General features: G+C 42.4%; 1 protein-coding gene across 1 annotated transcript in view; it reads right to left on the reverse strand.

Annotated features, from left to right (window-relative positions):
• Positions 1–25,000, reverse strand: part of LOC147014671 (FRAS1-related extracellular matrix protein 2-like) — a 171,599-nt gene that overhangs the window by 97,007 nt on the left and 49,592 nt on the right. Inside the window, exons 3-5 of the mRNA XM_085850663.1 lie at positions 10,963–11,109; positions 8,534–8,764; positions 8,259–8,384 (exon numbers count right to left, since the gene is read on the reverse strand). Of these exons, the coding sequence (XP_085706789.1) occupies positions 8,259–8,384; positions 8,534–8,764; positions 10,963–11,109 (504 nt within the window). The remainder of the gene's footprint in view (positions 1–8,258; positions 8,385–8,533; positions 8,765–10,962; positions 11,110–25,000) is intronic.

The following is a 25,000-nucleotide window of genomic DNA, read 5'->3' on the forward strand; positions in this document are numbered from 1 at the left end:
TATATATATATATATGTATATATATGCATATATATATATATATATATATATATATATATATATATATATATATATATATATATATATATATATATATATATATATATATATATATATATATATATATATATATATATATATATATATATATATATATATATATACATACATCATGGGTCAGGGTCAGGTTAGGTGTCCAATCAAAGCAGGATGTTTTGGTACCCGGTCATCATTGCCATCAGTTATAAAGTGGCAGTTCTCGTTATGTCTCTTAGGCCTAAGTCACATTTGCTCTACGGCTAGGATACGGCTGCCGTACCCCCACCCTCTGAATTGACAGAAACATGCGGCGGCCGCAGAGTTTCTGTGGTGGCCTCAGGGTGGCCCTACGCCATATGGCTATCTTTTACAGGCCGTAGGGGTCGCCGTGAAATTATAGCGCGGAGTTATAAGTTTTTTCATTTCTACGTTGGCCGTAGCAATTCGACAAGCCGTAGCCGTGATGTAGATGTGTTCCACGTCGACCGTACGTAGGGCGTACAGTGGGCTTGCGTTTTTCGTGCGGCTGCCGTAGGCTCTTATCAATGAGAAATGAATTTTGCCAACCCCCAAAAAAATACGGCGGCCGCACTATTTCCACGGTCGCAGTACGGTGGCCTTGCAGTATGTGTGACGACCTGTGGGCAACGCAGGGTCGACGCACGGTTCCCCTACGCCCGCCGTGCGTCCTACGTACGGCCTCCGTGGTAGTCTGTCAACCATGTGTGCACCATGCGCTACCGCTAGAGCTCGGAGTATAGGTGTTTGCCACCAATGTTGTGCACAAAAGCGATAATCCGATAACAGATAATCATCGGTTTATTATCGGAAGTTAACTACCATTTATCGTTATCGGACCAGTTAAATTCCGATAACTCGATTTTTAGTCCGATAATGTCCGTTATTTTTTTGTCCGCTAACATTTTTATCGTTTCCGGGTCGCATTTCGCTGTTTCCGGGTCGCATGCTGTTGGTGTGTTTGTAAGTTCGTGCGTGTCATTTTTTAATTAGCGGTGCCATCCTGTTTGTGTGCGCAGCATTCCGTGGACCTATTCCCGTTGCTCATTCGGTAATTCCCACCTATTCACAGCTGCATGCACAGGTAGCCCAGCCTCTGCCGTTGAAGAACAACCAGCGCCATCTGTATATAACCTGGTCCACAATCTATATGACAGAAATGAGATATGATATACATATGAAAAAGAACTGGTATACCCACTTGTTACCGTCCGTCTGGCCGCACGTTCGCCTTGCGGGCACCTTGAGGCAACCTTGCGTCTGCCTTGAAAATTCAATTGCCGCCGCAGGGACGCCCTAAGCTCACCGTGCGAGATGAAATCAAAGACCGTACGGCACCCCCACGTTTTCGGTCAAAAAAAATTTGTCTAAAACGCTGGCACACGTCGAATACGTTATGGGTAAGTTTTTTATACGTTAAGAGCACGCTGAAGCACGTTGGCATACGTCATAGTACACCGAGCTCATCGAGAAATTTTAACATGCTCAAAATTTTCGACATATGCCAGCGTATGACTCACACGTTCCGCATACGCTGGCCATAAGTTGTTGGCACATTATGCGATCGTTGACACACGTTGACACACGTTACTTGTAAGTTACTCATAAGTCAAAACACGTCGAGGTAATGTTTAGCGTACCCGAAACTTATTTCTAACCTATGAGTAACGTGTTGTAGGCACATTACGCGATCGTTGACACACGTCGACACACGTTACTTGTAAGTTACTCATAAGTCGAAACACGTCGAGGTAATGTTTAGCGTACCCGAAACTTATTTCTAACCTATGAGTAACGTGCTTTGAACCTATGTCTAACGTATCTCCAACGCACATTGACGTATGTAGACGTATTTGACGTCTTCCGGACGACCACAGAACTTACTGAACGTGTTTCTAACTTACAGCTACCATATAATGGCGTATTGGCAGCGTTTAGGGGAATTGGTATATAAAAATGGGCTTCACAGGAGGAACCAGTCAGTGTTCCAGACTCCATGTTTTTTTTTGTTTATTTGTTTTTTTCTTTCTTCGGCATGACGGTGATGTTGACACTTCGATTTCTAGTGCTGTTATGATTCAAATCGTTCAGCGGCCGCCTATGAATAGCCTACGCCACGTGATCGTCGACGATACGCTGCCGCACCCTATGCATACGTTAGACTATCGTTGGGCATACGTTGTTAACGCCGCCAACACGCTAAGCATTCGTTGGTATAAGTTATCTATAAGTTCTCGAAACGTTCTGTGTACATTACTTATACATTATGCATTTGTCCAACTCGTTATGAATACGCCAAAAACTTAAAAAACTAGAACGGGCACTCAGTAGAGCGCATACCTTCGCCAACGCTACATTTTGCCCCCCCCCCCCCCAAAAACCGTTGATTGTGAGGGTATTTAATCCCATAGCACATCTGCCATCTCATATGTGTTATGATGGCTTAAAAACATTAAATTTCCTGTGTCATATCGTATATCACAAGATTGGGCATTGAATTCACAACATTTTGGCATTGGTTGCATGCAAATTGGATAAAAATCGACCGCACTATGGCAAAATGACGATTTTGACCTTTTCATGACGTCGACCTTGACCTTTGTACTCTTAATTTTGTAATTGGTATTGGAGTGTGGGGAACAGAACAGTCAACATTTTGGTGTTGGTTTCATGCAAATCGGATAAGAATTGACCGTGTTATGAGTAAAACCGCACATTTTGCAATGTCGTGACCCCCCCTGACCTTTGATTCCCAACCGCTAATAAGGGTTATTACGTCATTGTGTCGTCACATATCACAAGATGGGGCATTGAATTCTGAACATTTTGGCATTAGTTGCATGCAAATTGGATACAAATTGACCGCGCTATGGTAAAAAGATGATTTTGACCTTTTCATGACCTTGACCTTTGACCCGATCGCCCCCAAAATCTAATCAAATGGTCCTCGGATAATAACCAATCATCCCACCAAATTTGCTGCGATTCAGTTCAATACTTTTGGAGTTATGCGAATAACAAACAAACAAACCAACACACATATTCACAAAGAAAATAAATAAATAAATAAATAAATAAATACACAGCGATCAAAACATAACCTTCGCAACAAAGTTGTGCGAATGTAAAAACATCAATCGTTCAGCATAGAAAAACATTTCAAAAAAAGCCGAATAAAACTTCGAAGAATGCTGCAAAGAAGTCTCCTGGCCATGGCCGTGGACGCGGACGCAAGGAGGATCCATAATCACCCACACCTTCCCTATCACACTCACCTACTACTTCGACTGACATGGACCTACTACTACTACTACTACTACTACTACTGATACTACTGACATGGACATGTACTCACCATGGAGTCTGAAACACTGACGGGTTCCTCTTGTGAACCCCATTTTTATATACTAATTCCCCTAAACGCTGCCAATACGCCATTATATTGTAGCTGTAAGTTAGAAACACATTCAGTAAGTTCTGTGGTCATCCGGAAGACGTCAATCAAATACGTCTACATACGTCAATGTGCGTTGGAGATACGTTACACATAGGTTCAAAGCACGTTACTCATAGGTTAGAAATAAGTTTCGGGTACGCTAAACATTACCTCGACGTGTTTCGAGTTATGAGTAACTTACAAGTAACGTGTGTCGACGTGTGTCAACGATCGCATAACGTGCCTACAACTTATGGCCAGCGTATGCGGAACTTGTGAGTCATACGCTGGCATACGTCAAAAAAATTTGAGCATTATTAAAATTTGTCGATGTGCTCGGCGTACTACAATGTATGCCAGCATGCTTCATCGTGCTCTTAACGTATACAAAACTTACCCATAACGTATTCGACGTGTGCCAGCGTATTCGGCAAATTTCGGCATATGCTGGCTAAAACGTCAAGGTGTGACAGGGCATGATGGTGATGTTGACACTTCGATGTCTAGTGCGGTTATGATTTGAATCGTCGAGCGGCAGCCTTTTAATAGGCTACGCCACGTGATCGTCGGCAATATGCTGCCGCGCTATGCATACATTAGGATTAGACTATCGTTGGGCATAGGTTGTGAACGCCGACAACACGCTAAGCATTCGTTGGTATAAGTTATCGATAAGTTATCGAAACGTTCTGTGTACGTTACTAATACGTTATGCATACATCCAACTCGTTATGAATACGCCAAAAACTTAAAAAAAAAAAACATCAATTTTTCAGCGTACACCAGCGTTTTACATACATTTTGATACGTTGCCATACGCTGGCTAAAACATCAAGGTGTGACAGCCTCTTTACACTCATGCTGGACACAGGAAGGTCTGAAACAATAATAACGTTATTAAAAATGACATCTCCAGACTCCAAACGTGTTTGAATGTTGAAATTATAAGATAACCCAACAAAGCAGAGTTGCTGTCGGTGACCAACATTGTGAAGATCAACTTGCCAAAAAATAAATAAATAAAAACTCGTTCTCCTGGAAGTGCTAAAAAGCCAGTTTTACAAGTCATGTTATAATCATGGCCATCAAAGAAGTGGATGAATTAACCCATCCATAAGGACGGGTTCTTTGCCAATACTGTATTATGGAATTCTGCCACAAGTAAGAATCAAGGTTGTTATATCAACTGAAAAGTGAACATAGTTATGCTACTTGTATCCACCATGGGAAGCAAAGTAATGCTGACTTTTTGGGTATCAGCACTTCATTGGAGCATGAAAAGACCTCACTTGGTCAGATGATGGGCCAATGCCTGAAACATCAGCTTGACATTTGCATTCCACAGTGATTAGCATACCCTTGTCAACCTCTAATTGATTCGACCGATCCTTCACAATGTTTGTCGACAGACAGACACTAGCCTAGGAAAAATAATTTAAAAGAAAGATAAAAAGTGATAGTAATTATTTAAAAAGTCCATTATTTCCTCTGCACAAAATCTACTCATTTTTGGAACGATATTAAATGATTCAGAAGAGCATTTCATCATTTATAAGAAATAAATATCAATCAATAAAAAAACTTAGAAGTGCTTTTTCATTTCATTCTCAAATTTCAAAGGTGCAAGAGCTCACTCAGGAAGATAGGTAAGCCTTCAGAAAGAGTCACCCACCCCTCCACGCCCCCCCCCCAATCCCCAATCCCTGATCTTTATTAACACTATTAACCCTTGCGAAGAAACTCTCTTACTTGCTGGTTTCAGAACTTACTTCCCATCCTTTCTCTTTTCCTTTCCTGTTTGTTTGTTTATCCGCTTGTTGGTTGTGCCCAATTGTTGACCCACTACCACCCTGTCAGTTTAACCTTTCTCTTAAAAGAGCCTCTCTCTTGAAGGGAAAAAGGAGTTTTAAGAGAGATTTGAAAGAAAACAAAATCATATCTTCACTCAAAATAAAGCCCTAAAGCTACTGTTGTCACATTTTCAAGAAAAATAAATCTTGCTCATTAATATCAGTTGGCTTTCAACTTAGGCCAATCTTTTGAACATGTCTCAAAGCTAAAACATGCATGTTTCTGGTGAAAGAAGGTCGATGAATCATGTGCTGCAAGTAACATCATGAGGGCTGAAAGGATGACCTCATGCCCTGGAGGTAAGCACACTCACCACTAAGCTGTCTCGCCTGGGTTTGAATGTCGACCCAGCTATAAACTGTCATCCCAGTGTTTCACAAGAAGGGTGATTCATGCATGTGTACTGTCCCTCGGATGGACGTTTAACGGGAATCCTGTCTGACAACATTCAGTGGTGAATGTTAAAGATCCCATGGTGTCATTCAGGAAGAGTAGGTGAGCTATTGCCAGCACCTTGAACAAATTACATTATCCTGCCCTAACCAGCAGAGGGCATTGCATCATCGACACATCCACACCATCAGCCAATGATGCTTCCCTGCAGCCTTGTGTCACATACAAACGAGAAGTGACATAATGTCAGGAGATAAGATTTATAAGTTTTTCATAAGCTGTACAGCTATACATATGTACATACAACAAATTTAAATATATTATTACCTCTGCCACCGAAGGTGAAGGAGGTTATGTTTTCACCCCTTTCTGTCTGTTTGTTTGTCGAACCAAAAATGATACATAGCACGATATCTCAAAAAGTTGTGGACGGATTCGGATGAAACTTTGTGGACAGGTTGGGTGTGTGAAAAGGTATGTCATTCAATTTTGATGAAGTCCGAATCCGGATCCGGATCTGATAATTTTTTGTGCTTCGGCACCATTCAGAGATATCTCAAAAAGTTGTGGACGGATTTAGATGAAACTTGGTGGACAGGCTGAGTGTGTGAAAAGGAAGAAGTCATTCAATTTTGGTGAAGTCCGGATCCGGATCCGGATCTGATAATATTTTGTGCTTCGGCACCATTGAGAGATATCTCAAAAAGTTGTGGACGGATTTACATGAAACTTGGTGGACAGGTTGAGTGTGTGGCAGGGACGAATTTGTTCGATTTTGGTGAAGATCCGAATCTGGATCTGGACACGAGAATTATTTAATTTTAAAGCGATTCTTCACCATTGAGATAGGGCCAAAACGATATACAGTCGTACTGTATCGCATATTTCAAAAATGTAATGGGCCCGATATGTTCTCGTGGATCTGGCATTGTGTGGTGGAGGTATGCGCTCTACCGTGTGCCCTTCCAGTTATTGCATCCGATTGTTCAAGATGAAAGGCAAAGAAAGCCCTTTCTTTTCAACCAGAAAGGCACAAGTCCATCAAACATTCCACTTATACATTCCAAGAATCCATCCCTTTGCACAGACATTAAACTTACGCCTCCGAGTTGCTTTCCGCATGGCCTGCACTTCCCCAGCCATTTTCACCGTAACTGCAAATTAAACCGATGCCCGTTTACTCTGTTGTGCTCAAAGGCAAAAACGCATGTCTGGCTTTTATATTTATCCATCATTCATGGATAGTGCAGGCTGTTCTTGTTTGATAATGGCATGCACTCAGCCCGGTTTTCTTTTACACCTTTTCCTTCTCTTCAATGCGTCTTGCTCATTCGACAGATTATTGGCACATAGTTATTTTACAAAACATCCACATTCATATGTTTGTAAATCGGTTCATACAAGTTTGTAAAAAGGCTTTTATGCAAACAACGTTTTTGGTTCACGAGTCAGTAAGTGACCACTATATTCGTTATGGGTGTGTGTCTGTCTGTCTGTCTGTCTGTCTGTCTGTCTGTCCCGAGCATAGCTCTGTGGGTTTTGATCCAATCTTGATAAAATTAGGGTGCGAGGTTTGTATCATGATCTCATGTTTTCCGGAGAATGGGCGTGCTGCGCCTATTATAGGTGGAGCCTCGCCCAAAAAACATGTGTTTTTAGGGGGTAGCCGGTTTCAAGTTACATCTTCTCCGAGGGGGTTTGTCGAATCTGGCAGGGGTTTCGGTATTTGGTTAGCCCAATGGCACCTGCATAGCCCCACGGAGCTCGATTTTTCATTTTCGTCCCAAGGTCAAGGTCACAAGGTCGCGAACTTAGAAAATGTCAAAAAAAATCAATAAATTGGGCATCGAGCTCCTAGGGTTTTCAAATGTTTCGAATGAAAGTTGGTATGCAAGTAGTGCTCTTTGATTACTACAACTTCCATCATTTACGTTTTTCCCTGATTCCCGCCAGTTTGCCAGTTTGCCCGTGGCGTCCCCTCGAAGGTCAAAAAATAAAAAAGGCGAACCATGTACATTGCTCGTGAACCATCGCCGTCTCCAGACTTGTCTTTTCTTACAATTGATAAAGCGTTTGTAATGGATCCGGGACTTCGATATTTTATTGGACAGATAGCCAGAGAGCGTCATCGGCTCATTTATAATTCTGCAAATTACAAACTGCCATGGCATCTTCTTACCTCGACTCATTTATTCTCATACCATTGATGTGATGCATTGCTCTTTATGTAATTATGCTTTCTGCAACCCAATGCTGTGATTTATGCAACAACACAGGATTCATTCTCGAGTTCCAACAGGTACCACGTGATGTACCATCTTCCTCATACAATACTCTCATTTTCTGCCACATATAACCATTATGTGTTGTACATTGAATAATATAAGTTAATGGAAGCTGCTACTGGAGAAAAGTCAAAAACATTTTCTTTATTAAACACAGGATTGGATTTCGAAATGTCTGACATATTATAATGTTTTCCAGTTTCCACATAAAGAGAAGGGTTTAATGGATTCCATACCTTGTTCAGTGAAACAGATCACCATAAGTTCCTCTGAAACGTCTCCTGAGCGACGAATTGGAATCAAAAACCGACCGATGTTTTCATCGACGACATATTCTTCCTTCGGAATGAAGACCGTGGATTCTGATTTAGAAAGGAGTCACGTGAGCGTGGTGAGTTAAAGTCCATTATTTGTTAATGTGAAGTTAAATGCAAATTAATTATCTGCAGAAAAACCGAAAATAAATGAGCAAATATTTCTCCCTACAGATAGTGGTTTAAAAGACTCTCACCATCGCTGGGATCAAATATCTCGATAACGGTGACCTGTGGGTTCTCCAGCACAGCTAAGATGGGCTGAGACAGCACGATGCGAAACATTTCGGATCTCTCAAACACACCATCTGATATTATATCCACGCTCCAGGATGCCGTCGTCTGCCCTGGGTTGAACTGGACCTGCTTCTGTGGTTTACCCTTGAAGTCCTCTCCCTTTCTGGCTGTATCATCGTGGGTGCTGATACCTGGAGGATTTAAAATAGGTCACCGATATGCCATGGAGAAAGCCATGTACAGCCAGGTACTCATCTCCCCCACTGTTCTACCGACGTTTCATTGCAATTACTGATGATACAACAAAAGTTATTAAAATAATAACGTAACTTTTCAATTACAAAGAGGATCATCTTCAAAATGACTCCATCGGGAAGAGATAGGTAACAAAGCCGCCAAATAACTTATGACCATAAAAACAATATTTTAGAGTTTGGAGAGGTCCAAATTCACCCCTTCCTCAAGTTGGATTGGAATTAGGAAAGTCCTTCAAGGGTCAACATTACCCCTATTAGCCCTTAAATACAGATAATCGTGAAAGCAAATTTTTTATTGTTTGTTTCAAAATTACATGCAAACATTTGCAAGATAATGAAGGCCACTTTCAATGCACTAATTCAAAATATACAAAAAGATGTTTATCCTCATTCTCACCAGTGTTCTCATTGTGCCCCCTCCGACCCCACTCCTTCCTCCTCCTCCTCCTCCTCCATCTCCCGCCCCCCGCCCCCCCGCCGACACATCTCTTTCTCACACAAAGAATCTCAGATTCCTTCCGAGTCTGGCCTTCTGGCTATTTGGTGTCACATTCTATGGCAAAGCAGATCGCATGCACCGTGGAAGATGGGCGCAACATGTTCTCAGCCTGAAATCGCCTTAATCTACTTTTACACTGAAAGGTCTACAAGAGAACCTGTTTTCTCAAACTCAAAAAACAATGTGGAGGAAAATCTCCACCGATCATCATTATCAAAGTGTTTTCATTTGAACGAAAAACTGCCAACTACTCCTACTCTTACCCCTACTACTATTCCTTGAATGGCCCCGATTGTTGCCACTTTCTTGTGGAGTAGGCCGGAGGACGTTTTTGGGTCAGATCTTTCACCAGGCTCCTGTTCAGGCCTGACACGAATGAAAGCGGCAGGAATTTATAATTTGTTCAGGGTGCCGGCGATAACTCGCCTCCTCTTCGCAAAAGACACCGTGGGATCTTTAATGTGCACCAAACCAAGCACCAATGCTCGCAGTCAGTCCTCCCACGTAACGTCCTTCCCCACGCACGCACACACGCACACACACACACACACACACACACACACACACACACACACACACACACACAAACACACACACACACACACACACACACACACACACACACACACACACACACACACACACACACACACACACACATATTGATGCCTCACCCTGCCTTATGAACCACCAGGGCGACAGTTTACATCTTGGTCGGGATTCAAACCCAGTTAAGACAGCTCAAAAGCGAGTGCGTATACCTCGAAGCCCTAAGGTATTGACCAAGGACATCAACCCGAAACATAAACTTCATCAAAGACGTTAAATTAGAATACTGGGCTGAAAGAGAGTCAGATTTTTTAAACTTCCAATCGGTCATATGAGACAATAGCGGGGCAAACCCACCGAATGAGAACCTCAAAGAATGTGTGGTCTAATTGCAGACAAGAAACGGGAAGACACCGAAGAAGTGATTAGACTGTCAGAGATAATGTAGAAATTACCAGGCCTGTGCCTTGTAATGGGCAGGCTTAGTAAAAAAAATGCAATTATAAAAAGAGCTCAATTACCAGGAGGTGTGTGCACAAGGGTCCAATAAAATAAGAGTAGTGCGCGTCCATATAATTTATTGTGATCGCTATCCCTAAAGTGACCCGGGTTGTTTGAAGATTGTCTTTCTTCCTGTTTCCTTCTCCAAGCATTTTCCGTTTGTCATTTTATCGAAACTCGTGAAAATGGAAAAGCTTTTCGACCAATCATCGTAGCCCCTTCTCCCTACCAATTTAAATAAGTTGGTTTTTTTCCTCCCCACATTTGCTGTCGATTCAGCCTCCCTTGCCCCCTTGCTATTGTTTCACCCAAAACCTCTGAACTGTGATCTTTTCTTTTGACAAGTAATGTGAGATGCAGTTGTACACCATGAACACGTTCAAATGTCGGAATTGTCTAACTTTCCCCACTCAGTAAAAGTTCCAAGAGACGCAGCATTCTTAAAAAGATTTTGAGTGATTTTGAGGTTTTACGCATTTTATGAACAATCAAAAAGTGTGTGTTTGTGAGTCTATTTGAATCAAAATAAGCAGCAAATTAACAATGATGTGAATGACCAATGCAGGGAATTGCTGATACTTACTAACAAAGGATGTTTCCCCCAAGTAACCTCGCCGCCGTAACGTTATCGTCAAGGATTTGTCTTTCTCTTCCACGTGGTAGTAGTTGTGCTCAATCGAAATCCAGGCCCATGTGAGCAGAAACGGCTGCTGCTGTTGTATGTTTCCACCTGTTAGGAAAGATGGCAGTGTGAAAGGATGCCAAAGTGAAATCGGTGGAGATTTTATCGTTGGAATCTCACACCTGTCACACACTGTATTTTTGGACATACAGCACATTAACCCGGTTGGTGTTCCCCTGTGAGTGTTCCCCCGTTCCCCTTATGTTCCCATAAGCACTTTTGCCGCCCCACACTGTGACCCCAGGTTCAAATCATTACCTCTGCCACGAAAGGTGGACGGAGGTTGTATTTTCACCCTTATCTGTCTGTCTATTTGTTTGTCTGTATTTATTTGTTTGTCTGTTTGTTACTTGGTGAAAAAAAAAATTCACTAAGTATTTTGGTCTGTTGCGTTTGTCTGCAGTGTTTATCTGTCTGTCTGTCACACGATTTTTGGCCACAGTTTTCAAGCAATCGTTCTGAAATTTTCTGTGGGTGTAGGTGACCAGCCAAGGGTAGTAGCAACGTTGAATCCGAATCCGGATCTGATCATTTTTTCAGTGATTCTCCACCATCGAGAGATTGGGCCAAAAAATGGTATATAGCACGATATCTCAAAAGGTTATGGTTGGATTCACAGCAAACTTGGTGGACAGGTTGGGAGTGCCACGAGGAAGAATTGTTTCAATTTTGGTGAAGACCTGAATCCAGATCTGGAAACGAGACTTATTTATTTTCTCAACTGATTTTTCACCATTGAGAGATGGGGCTAAAAATGATATGATGTCCCAAAAAGTTGTGGACTGATTCGGATTAAACTTGGTGGATGAGATGGTTCGGTAACAAGGACAAGCCGATTCGGTTTTGATTCAGGTTCGGATCCAGATCCGGCCTATCAGTGGGATACAAAATGCAAAAGTGGGATATTCAGCCTGGCGGATGTTTGTGCTCTACCGAGTGCCTTTGTAGTTTGTGCTGTGTTTCACATTGCCCATTGTCACTTTGTGTCCATGTTATTCATTTAATGTGAATATACAAGTTCCTTCATGAGCCTTAGACACCAGAAAGGGATTATGGTATCAAAACTTTGAATACCTATATATTGTTTAGCCTTGTTACTTTGGGGCATAGTAGTGAGAGGAAGGGGGAGGGAGGAAGGGAAGGAATCATAACCCATGCCATTTTGAGTACATAATATGCATCCGAGATCAAATTAGTATCTTACAGTGGCTGGAATGAGCTGAGGTCACTCTGTCCATTTCCTCTCCTAGCAAAGTGAACAAGGAGAAAAAGACATAAAATACCATCGCCCCCATGGTTTTAGTCCTTTTGTTGTACAGAGTTAAAGGGCTAGCCCATATTTATTTACAACTGAAATGGCCGCCAGTCTACCAATTGGCCATCTTTGTTCAGATCACAAAATAAAGTGAGAGGCATGTGTATGCCATCATAAACTGTGCTTGTACCAAGTTTGAACAAAATCGGACCACGCAAGTCTGAGAAATGGCTGTGGACACATTTAAGTAACAAAATGGCCACCAGTCGGCAATCTTGGATCTGTGTGTGATGACGTGCAAATCTAAGCCATCATTCATTATCTGTGTTCTATGTTTGAACAAGATCGGTAAATGTATGTCCGAGGAATGGTTGAGCATGTGTTCAACATCAGGTTTTTACAACTAAAATGGCCGCCAGTCTGCCATCTTGGATCTGATGTCGAAAAGAAATGACGCGTATATATAAACTATCATTCATTATCTGTGTGCCAAGTTTGAACAATATCGGTCAATACATGTCCGAGATAGGCTGCGGACGAACGCACGGATGGACGGACGGACGGACACACGAGACCCAATCCATGAGCCCCTGATTCAGACTGAGTCCTACGAGAGCTAATAAAGATGTAAATTATTTTGTAAAAACAAGTTGAACACATGTTTATTATAAATTGTATTGTATTGAAAAGCAAGACATTAATTAATATTGTTAACACAAGCTTCAATTAATCAATGATCATGATTGCTCCATCCATCAGGACCATACTCTGTACAGAGCGTCATTGCTGCTGAAGCAGTCTTCTGGCCTATTGGGCACGATCCTGGTGGACAGGTCACCACTCCAACACAGGATACTCAAATGGCTCAATCATCCCAGCAAGCTGGTACTCATTTTGCCAACATCAGAAGGATGACATGCTGAGTCAATCCCAGCTGGTATTAATTCAACAGCTGAGAAGGATTTGAACTCAAGACCCCAGGATCACAAGCCCACCACCCTACCCATTAAGCCAACACCAAGCATATGTTTGCTCAGACATCTAAAAAAAAAAACAAAAAAAAAAAACAAGTGCAAGTAGAAAATATAATTTGATGTGAATGCGTTAATGGATTTGCCTCTGCCCGCATTAGATGTTAACCTACTGTTATGTTTGATCTCAATTAAAGGTCACATTAAAAATTACAGGTCATATGAGAGAGAGAGAGTGAGTGTGACAGAGAAGAGAGAGATAAGTAGAAGAGAGAAAACATCAAATGCTTCAAAATAGAGTTATTAATTGGAAAAAAATGATTTTCAAAGAACACGTGACCTTTGACCTGTTGAACCCAAAAATTGAATCAGTTCTTCTTTGCATCACAGTTTGTACTTTGCCAAGTTTGGTTGAAATCCCTTCTGTGGTTCACAAGTCATTGTAGCAACAAAATTTTTCAATTAAACATCACATGACCAATTGACCTTTGCTCTTTTGAACCCAAAATTGAATTAATTAATCTTTGTATCACAGTTTGATTGGAATCCTTTCAGTTGCTTACAATTTATTATGGTTACAAAAAATCTGCTGCGCATGCACATAATTCCTCTGGCTGCAGAGGCATAAATATAATACCCTCCAACCCTCTCCCCCCCCCCAACATTTGTGTTGGGGGGGGGTGTATTTCTCAAAAACTTTTCTACTATGGTTGTAATCTCAAACCCTGTCGTGCACTGTCAAACCTGCATGACTAGATTAATGTCACACTAGTGTGCTGGGTCATTATCTCACTTGGGTGTGCTATGTAATTAGGAGCTGTCTACTTAATACCTACGCATTCACTGAGGGGTAAGGAGGGAAGGGAGGATGGTCAATCAAGACAAATGCAAATTAAAGGGTAATATGGAAGAGAAAGATGAGTTGAAGAAAAGGCTGTTGGGAAGAGAAAGGAAGTTGGGAAGAGATGACAATAAAGGAATAAAAATGTGAGTGCATGAGATGTACATGGGGCAAAAGCAGGATTGGGAGAGGAGGGGGCTGTGAGCAAACATTCCCTCATTCCTGTGCACATAATGTGCAGACAAAAATCCCTTCTACTAAACTGGGGTTCATAGTGAGTCAAGCAAGTATTTCTGAACTGCAGGATCACAAGATGATGTGAACGTAGTTCAAGGAGTGTAATAATTATCTTCGTTTTTCAATTTACACTCAAAAGTGTTGTTTTTAAGCGACCTTTTAAAAAAGGTATTTTAAACTAGCTTTCAACGATTGTCTAATACTGTACTCCAACCTGCAGCCTGCATAACAGCTCATTGCAGTTCCAAGAGCCATTGCCAAAATCACTTTCTGAAATGTCATCACCATAGATTGAGTATTGAAAGCTCAATTTAAATTTGTATCCATGAATCACAACGTACGACTTGAACATTGTAGTCTCACCTTTACCGTGCCAGTCTCATCTTTACTGTGCCCACCCAGGCAAAAACATCATTCCTTTCCTGTAGAAAGTTTCTGCAGACTACTGTAGTAGGACCTGTTTTCAACTATAGTATATGAGAGTACAACTCTCATATACTATAGTTCTAACTGTAGCATTTTTGCCTCGGCGTCATCTAAGTTTCACCATGCTATCTGAAAGAATACGCAACAACAACAAGGATGATAGTTGATAAAAACAGCTTCAACTGCCATGGCTATTTGTCCTCCACATTTCCCATCCACCATTTGTTCGCGCTCAAAAGCTGTCCCAGACGGAGAAAGCGACGCACTCACCAATTCATGGGGCTTCAGGAGGAAACGCCTCCATTGTTTATTGTTCAGGAAGTGTGGAGCCAAAGACTAACCAGGCATATAATCAGAAAGCTTTCTCCTTGTCTGTGACCCTTGCTGTCCATCATGTTGCTTGTGCTTACACGATTCCGAATCCTTAATCTCTGGGCTGCAAACTAGATGGATGTGCTATGGTGAAAAGAATCATCACTGCTTCCCAAAAGCCCAAGATCACTTGCAAGATAAAGGTTCAAAATTACACTCGGGTGGTTATTTATGTCGAAAAAGGCCCCAGCTTGGAATGACCATCATTTTGATTTTCCTCTCCTTATAACCATAATCTCTCCACCACAGTAGACGTGCATGACACTGAACTGGCTCATCATCAAATCTTCTGTTAAAAGCCAAAATGCAAAAGGGAAAAAAAAGAGGTTTATTGTTTTGTTTCCATTTGAATTAGAAGTTCAAATACTTGGGTTTCTCATTGGATTAGTCAGGCCTTTTCTCCACGAGCCACGTTCGGACACGCCTCGGTAGTTCAAAGCATTCAACTTCAACGAGAACAACCCAAGGGGTTTGCTTTTAGCACAATAGAAGGAAAAAAACGAACCTGTGCACCAATTCCCTAACGTGCTTCGAACAATGCTCAGACTTTAACAGAGGTGCCCTCTGATTTCAATTACAATGCACACTACTGTGAGCTTTACTCTTTAACCTGGACATTGAAACAAGGAAGATTCTTTCCAAGAATTACACTTTGGCTTTTCCTGAGATTTTATATTTTACAAGCAAATACCACCCGTCACTTCGCTGACGGGAACAGTGAGAGGTAGGGGGGGGGGAGTGGGGAAGAGAGTGAGAGGAGGGAGGGGGAAAGGAGGGAGGGAGAGTGTGGAGGAGTGGGTAAGTGAGGAATGAGGTGGGAGCAAGGATGGGTGGGGGAGTGAGGAAGGGTGGGGGAAGGAAAGGCAGCATGAGGGGAGGGGAAGGAAGTGTGAGGGGAGGGTCCATCCAGACATAACCACCGTCCGTCCACATTCGGAGATAGCCACTGTCCAGATATGTGCAGAACCACAACGACCATCCGGACATTCAAAAAATGAATTTCAGAAACATTACATTATCAACGTTTCAAGGAGATGTGCATAAACATTATCTATATATTACTAAAACTCTCATCTTGTATGTATGTTCCTGAAATACAGCCAAAATGGGACAGGATAGTGCAAAATTTTTACAGCCACCTTACTCACTGTTCTCCTGCGGTGAATAGTATCAAGTTTCGTTAAAATCGGGCAACAAAAAAATTATTAAAAAATAAATTCCCGATTCAGTCAAATACTCTTCGGGAGAATTTGATCAAAGCAAACAACATCAGCGGTATAGTTTGCTGGAGCTATCTTTTTTTTTTCTTGAAATGATTTTTTTTCATCAACCGCTGTCACAACGGGTTCACAGGTCGCCTAGTTCTTTATAAACAGCTGCCAAACATCATGTGACAGGTGGAAAAAAATTGGCTCAAATTTCGAAAACACCTTAATAAAGAAAATGGCTTGGTAATCAGGTGTTATCAAATGTATTTTGCTTTGAAACTCACAAAGTGAAACCATATAATCTTTCTAAAGCACACCTAATTCATACAAAACAAGGAGAAAAAGACATAAAATGTCAGAGCCCCCATTGTTTCAGTACTTTATGCTGTACAGAGTTAAAGTGTTAGCTCAAATATATTTACAACTAAAATAGCCGCCAGTCTACCAGTCGGCTATCTTTGATCAGATCGCAAAATGAAAGTGAAATACAAGTGTACGCTGTTGATGCAATTTCTACAATGCCATCATGTATTGTGTTTGTACCAAGATTTAACAAAATCGGAGCATGCATGTCCGAGAAATTGTTGGGGCCACATTTAAGGAACAAAATGGCCACCAGTCGGCCATCTTTGATCTGATCTCGAAATAAAATGACATGCATATGCAAGCCATAATTCATTATCTGCTTGACAAGTTTGAATAAGATCGGTAAATGCATGTCCGAGAAATGGTTGAGGACGTGTTCCATTTAGGGTTTTTTTAACTAAAATGGCTGCCGGTCTACCAGTCGGCCATCTTTAATCAGATCCAAAATAAAGTGAGATACATGTCTGATGTACTGTTCTTGAGCCAAGAATTAACAAAATCGGACCATGCACGTCCAAGAAATGATTGGGGACACGTTTAAGTAATAAAATGACCGCTGTTCGGCCACCTTGGATCTGATGTTGAAACAAAATGGCATGCTTATGTAAGGTTTCATTCATTATCTGTTTGTCAAGTTTGAACAACATTGCTAAATGCATGTCAGAGAAATGGCTAAGCACGTGTTCAACAACGGTTTTTTTTTAAACCAGTCGGCCATATTTGATCAGATTGGAAAATAAAGTGAGGTGCACGTGAATATCATAATGTGTCTTCTTGCTAAGTATGGATAAAATCAGTCTTTTCATGTCCGAGATATGGTTGTGAACGCACGTACACACACACACACACACACACACACACACACACACACACACACACACACACACACACACACACACACACACACACACGCACGCACGGACATGAAAATCGAGACCTAATCTCTCAGCCCCCGTTTCAGACTATGTCCAACAGGGGCTAATAACCAACTGTTTTAGAAACAGCCATGGGGACAAAGGAAAATGCAATTGCTCATATGCTGCTGAGGTTTAAAGTTAAAACCTCTACCATGGGGCCATGCACGAGTTTGCTCCACGCACCCGCAAATCCCGTGCACTGCTCACATGTAACCAAGCATGCAGGCACACACCCCACACCACCCTCTTTCCCCCACAAAAAGCCCCTTTACAAATCCAAGGCTACCCATTTATACCACGTCCGTACGTGCTTTCTTCGTACCTCTTCATGCTTAGAGCAAATTGACCTCTGGATAAGGACACAAACTACGTGAATAATACAGCTATAGATTGAAGGGCGCTCACCAAGTGGCTTAAACACTCAAGCAAGCACTCCAATGAAACGGTTGAAGAAACTTTTAAACATGAAACATTAAATTTTTTCAGATGTATCTATTGACAGTATGTCGAAATAATGGGTCATATAATGAAATAAGATTGTACAAAAAGGGGAAAGGTCGTCTAAAATAAAATTGCACATTTTCAGTGGGTGAGGCACCACCTGAGGCACCACAAGACAATACGGGGCCAAATGCAGGTGAGTAGGGTCCGAACTTTGGTTAAGTCGATTGATATATTCAGTGACAGTGCGAATAATTTTGTCTTGTATGGCCCTGGCATGGAAACAAACACCCAAGCTCACCAAGTGGCTGAAGCACTCAAGCAAGCACTCCAACAAAATGGTTGATAAGGAATGGCTGGCTTGGCAGATCATTTGCGATCGCCGATCATTCATACAAACACCATGCACCCGGAGACACCAAGAATGTCAAGCAGTGTTTGAAATGGACAAATGAAGACTTTTTATTTATTTTAAAAATATTTTAATCAATTGGAACTACTGCTGAAATCTAAGAAGAAGTTTAAATTTTGTAATTCAGCTCAGACTATGAGATTCTAGAGGTTATGGCATGTGTGGAAATTAAATAAAACCATTGATGCTGGCGTCTCTGGGTGTTTATAAGCATTGCATTGTATCCAGCAATCATAGGTATGATGATCAGGCAGGCATTCAATGATATGAGTGAGGAAAGCAAAAAAAAACTTCATCGTGAAGAAACCATTGCAGCCTGTTCCAAGTCAAGGCGTTGTTGAGCAGGCCAAAAAAAAATGGTGAATTAACACCCCAGCGAGGGACAGCGAAGTGACCAAGGATAATTCCACTTTGATAAATGATAATTAAATAAGGCCATTAATTATCTTCAAAAAGAAGTATTTTAATTAACCCAAACACCCAGTTTTCATTCATGCACGACCTTGGAGTTCCCTTCATATGCATGCAAAGTTTGGGGCTGCTCGGTTTCATGGTTTTGGAGTTATGGAGGAGACAACACACACACTGACGGACTGATGGACTGAAGGACAGATGGACAGATGGACTGACATATATTATCATAGATTTATATATGCTTCAAAAAGTAAAACACTACTGAACCAAATATTGCAGGTTGCCGATGGGTACCCCAAGTGTGGTATCTGTCTTGGTAGCAAATCTGGAGAAGGGGGTTCAAAGTGGGGGGGAAGACCCAAATTCTCTCGATGTAAATGTGTATCGTATTGCGCCCTTGGTTGTAGTTAGTATTATAAATCATGTTCTTCTTTTAGAAAGAAAGTTTAAACAACTTAACAAGATGCATAACGGTGATGTTGAAATGTCAACATCGAAAATTCATTTAATTCGAATATTCGAAATTCATTTCACTCATTTTAAGCGGAGGTTTTAAACCAAATAATCCAACATGCACTGAGCTTTGCAGCGGAGCAGAAGTGATTTTTGCTCATGCCATATACAGATGTAAGCAGCATGGATAGTTACAGAGGTGATGTTACCTATATCAGGTTCAGTAGCAATTCAAAGGTCGGATATATGCCCAAAATGATGTGTTGTTAACTTAAACAGCACATGTGCAGATAAGTAATGTAACTAATCATTCTGACTCAGAAAAAAAACCGATAAAGAAAGTTTAAACGTAACTTAACAGCATGAATTGTGGTGATGTTGAAATTGGAGTGAGAGTAATTCTACATTTTCAAAATGTTTCATTTCACTCATTTTAAATGGAGGTTCAAACCAAAATAAACAACACTGAGCTTTGTAGCAAAGCGGAAGTGATTTTTTTTCTTTCCCACATATAAGCAGCAACAATGGCTGATGAAAATGGGTGGCAGGATGGCCTTGAGGTACACACAATTGCCTCTAAGCTGTCTAGTCTGGGTTTGAATCCTGACCCAGCTATAGACTATCATCCCAGTGTTTCACAGGCAGGGTGATTCATAAATGTGTGTGCCGTCTCTCGGTTGGATGTTAAATTGGGCATCACATCTGCCGGAATCCCGCCTCTTCCCTCCACACTCTTCCCCTCCCCTCTCCTCCTACCCTCCCCCTCTCCTCCTACCCTCTTTCCCCCTATGCCCTCTCTCTCTCTCTCTCTCTCTCTCTCTCTCTCTCTCTCTCTCTCTCTCTCTCTCTCTCTCTCTCTCTCTCTCTCTCTCTCTCTCTCTCTCTCTCTCCTCAGATTCCTCTCCCCTTCCTCCCTCTCTCTCTCTCCCTCGCTCTTTCCCCCACTCATCTCCCTGTCCACCCTTCTCTCTCCCACCCTCCCCCACCCATCCCCCTCTGTTGAGAAAACTGTTAAGGACTGACGGTTTAGTTTTACTTTAAAACTGTTTCCCCATTGGGTAGCATGTATGAATTCGATTCGGAGTGAGCCGACCAGCGTGGTGCAAAGGTCGCTGCATGTGCGAGCATGCATGTTTTCAGGCAGGCTTTTGCCAGGTAATAGCATGGGTTTCAAATGCTCCCACCTAGTTTTATATAGAACCCCGTGGTTGAAAAGAAAATGTTGCTGTTTGGGTGCGTTTTATTGCCCTTCCCCTCCCCCATGCCACCTTCCTTTCCCACCACGCTGCTTTCCCTTTCCCTCCACTTGCACTGCCTTCCCTTTCTCTCCGCTCATGCTGCCTTCCTTTCCCCTCCCCTCATGCCGCCTTCCCTTCCCATCATGCTGCTTTCCCTTTCCCTCCACTTGCACTGCCTTCCTTTCCCCTCCCCTCATGCTGCCTTCCCTTCGCATCATGCTGCTTTCCCTTTCCCTCCACTTGCACTGCCTTCCCTTTCCCTCCGCTCACATGGCCTTCCCAAGCGCTCACATCGCATTCTCTTTCCCTTATGCTGCCTTTCCTTACCATCACACAGCCTTCCCTCCACCCTTCCTTGTGCTTATCTCCTCCCAAACACCCTCCCCTCTCCATCCCAATGGATATCTCCCAGTGGCTGCCGCATGCTGCATCAATGTGCTGTTTTAACGTTTACCCCATTTTGTTAAATCCTGTACTACCACACCCCTTCTCCACAAGTCCCACTACTAAATGCAAGTTGAGAACCCCTTCCCTCATACTTAACTCCTCCCAAATCCACTCCCCATCCCCATTTTCCCCCTTCTCTCTCTCTCTCCCTTCCTCCTCACTCCCAACCCCCTCCCCCTATAAAAACGAATAAATGGTGTGTAGCAATGTTTTTGAGGAATTGCTCGACCCACCGCCTTTCCTCACTTTCGCCCCCTCCTCCCTCCCACTTGCACCCCTCCATCCTCTCTCTCCCACCCCTCCCTCCTCTCTACCCCTCTCCATCCTATCTCCCTCCCTCCCCTCCCTCACTTCCCTCCCCTTCATCTCCCCCCCTCCATCCTCTCTCCGACCCTACCTCTTCCCCCTCCCCCCTTCCCCTCCTTCATATTCTCGTCAGCAAAGCGACGGGAATTATTTTGTTCCTATGCAATACAGAGGGAGTAGAAAGAGAGGAGGGGGGTGGAAGAGAGAGAAAGAGATAGAGACAGACACAGAGACAGAGACAGAGACAGAGACAGAGACAGAGACAGAGATAGAGATAGAGACAGAGAAAAAGAGAAAAATAGAAGGAGAAAGATGAAATAAACACCAAACTAGAGCGAAATTGATGGGACACCATAATAAATCCCTGTGCTTCTGACCTAAAGCAAAGTTCAAACATGGCACAAAAGTTCCAACAGGAATGACCCAACATCAAATTTTGAGTTAAAAAAAAAGTTTTAACCCCTGCGACCCTAAGTCCCAACCCCCTGTGGCATGAATCGGTGGTCAAATTCAAAATAATCGTTATACATTTCACACATCCCTCAATGTTGATTGCACATACAAAGTTTCATTTTAAAAATGTTTTGAAACATTCCCATAGTGCATTATTTTGGAATTCAATCTTTGGCCCCCCACCCCAACCCCAGAGCTCCATGTGGGTGGGGACAAAGATGATAATACTCTTGCACCTTCGTGCCATGTTCCTTCCATAAAGCTCAGAACAAGTGTGTGTGTCTACCCTCAGTAGAGCCAGAAAACAACATCTTTCTCATCTCAGGTCTGAACTCTCAAACCTCTCTCCCTCCTCCAAATCCTGGTGGCATCTAATCAAGTCTGTTTCTGGTGTATGTTCCCCCTCCATCCCCTCCCTGACCTCAAATGGCCGCACTGCTGATACCGCACGTGAAAAGGTTGAATGTCTAAACTCAGTGTTTGCTTCTAAATCAATGATTTAGAAGATGTCGTTCTCACATCTAACATCCTCAACATCTAAGAGATGTCCTACAGCAATGATGAATGGAGTGCACGGTCCAGCATGTCGGTTCATGTACTCCTCACGCTCTGTGTGCACTCGTGAGGAATGTGATAACCACATTCACTGCAGCTTCCTCGGACGCTAAACATGACGATCATTTGCACTCTGTCTTGTTCACCGTGATGGACTTCTAGACCAAAAACTTTACCACAACATGGCATTTTTGGGGGTATTTTTTGAATAAAATTTTGCAAATACCTTCAAGAGCTTTAAGCTGGCTGTCTCATACATGTATACATGGTATGTTTATTTTCATACTGTGACATCAAGTTCGTGCAGGAGCTTGTGCACATAATTAATGTAAAATATACGACACAAAGAGACAATGGAAAAACGTACACAGTATATTGGATTTGAACATGACCAACCCAGCATCATGATCAGATGCCAAACAGGAGAGAATGATGGCAGGAATCCCAAACAGACCAATCCAACAGCACCAAAACTACTGCATCAAATATTTGCCCAAAGTATCTTTTACATTCTTGTATGTTAATGTTTTCCAGTTTTACATCTGAACTCTTACCTTTTCAACACCTCCATATAAAAACCCTTCATTGAGCTTCTATAATGGAATGACTTTGCTATGGAAATACTTGAAGCTTTCAGAAGTTTGAGACCAACTTGGACCTTGGTACAGAACTCACACGGTGCACAGATGTAAAAAAACTTTTTTATACTTTCAAAGTCATTGTTATAGAAGCCTACAAAATATTTCACAAATGAGATACGGCAGTCCAAGACAAGCCAACTTTTTATTGTCTGTAAGTGTTGTCCCTCGACTTTGTTGGACTTGCTACACTTGTCCTTCATTCTGTCTGTGTCATTAAAATACAAATGTTCAGGTTACTCGTTCTGCCACATCGTGGTTGCTTCAGTAAGTTGCTCATCCGCAGCCACGCACCTGAGACTTCAAATGTCAAGACAGATCACGGACCCTGGGGTCATTACTGGGTTCTATGGGGGTGATCCAGCGGCTCAATTCCACAATCACGAATGGCAGTTGGTGCAACGTCCAGGCCTTGTGCGCAGACACGTTGTCGTGAGCACATCATTGGTTAACATGCCTTGGAATTTATGCTTGATGGTCGGAGACAGTTTTTTGTGTGACGATGGCATAATATTCCCCTGCGATTGTAATTTTGCGAGGCCGACGATAAATCTTCAGTAACCCCTTGGCATCTAAGAATATCTAGGCCGCGATGGGGGAAGACGGATGCAAAATTTATTGAGATGATCCCTTGTGCTTTTATTTCATGGATTCCAAATTAGTTTTAGGGCACAGTGGTGAAGCCAGGTTTTGTTACCGGTTATACCATGAGAAGAGGGATAAAGTAGGATGGCTTACTCCATGAGCATCAATACCTGTTACCCTCGTAAGTGAAGTTTTTCAATCTCATTTTCACAAACGAGATAATTATTTCGTGCACATCCTGATAACTTGAACTTTGTTCCAGGAAAACCTTTCCATTGGGACTTTGGCACAGCCAACCAGTCCTGTAACTTCTAACGTGAAAATCCTTGACCTCCGATTTTGACCAGCAATGATTGTTCATCTGAACCAGGAGTGACATTGACATGCTTAGCAGCACACGTGGCCTGACTGTTATGGAAAAGTAACATGGTATCATTAACAACAAGAAGCCAAATGCAGAAAGGAGGGCTGGTGAACACCATGCTCCGAGATGCAGCAGCCCCTGCTGGCACCGCCCGAGTACAGCTGGTCCACTATTATGATTGTTGTTGTTTTTTTTCTTTGTTTGTTTTTGTTCCGTCCAGTCCCACCAGGGCCAAAACTAGACAGTTTCATTGTTTCATTTGCCCTCTTAACTGACTGACAGCGATTTTACTGCACGTTGCATAAACAAGTGAGAGGAGGGAGGACAGCCAGCTTAATTTCTCCACAATGGACGGTGTTTTCACACTGCACTGCCTCCTGCCGGCACCAAACCCAAGCCACCATCTTACTGGGATTGGACTCCATCAGGAATCGAACCCAAGAGGAGACAGCAGAGAGGTAAGCAATTTACCGTGCATCCAGTAAAAGGCAAATCATGTCGAAGAACAAAAGCATTCTGTGGAATTATAAGTCTGTACACGTTCTTCAACGTTATCCTCATCCTGACATCCACCTGCTGCCTAGTGAACAATTCATGATGAAAGCAGTGACTGTGAATCTCCAGGAAGCAGCGTGTCTGCCTCCGACAGCAATATCTGCTCGAAGCATTGATCCAACTCATCTTGGTGAATGCGAAATGCCAAAATTACAAGCCTGCAAAAACCACGGTCATCATGGTCTACAACAGATGTCTGGGTGAACAACGACATACGAATGCTCGAAGCACAATCGACCGGTAACGTGTTGCTTCTGTGTCACTACCAGACATGCCTATCTTCATGAAGGCTGCTCTACCACGTCCATCGTGACCAGCAATAATTATAATGTCACTTTCCTCGCTCCAATCCATCCATTATACACAAGTTCGACCGAAAACGTTATCAACATGACGGGTGGAAAAGGGTTAACTACAAAAATGTTTCTTGCAAATAGAATCGTTCGGCCTAAATAATTGCACGTCTCATTCAAGGGAATGCAAGG

This window comes from Eptatretus burgeri, chromosome 13 (assembly GCF_056783735.1).
Source record: "Eptatretus burgeri isolate ZD-2024b chromosome 13, Ebu_testis_v1, whole genome shotgun sequence".
Lineage (NCBI taxonomy): Eukaryota > Metazoa > Chordata > Myxini > Myxiniformes > Myxinidae > Eptatretus > Eptatretus burgeri.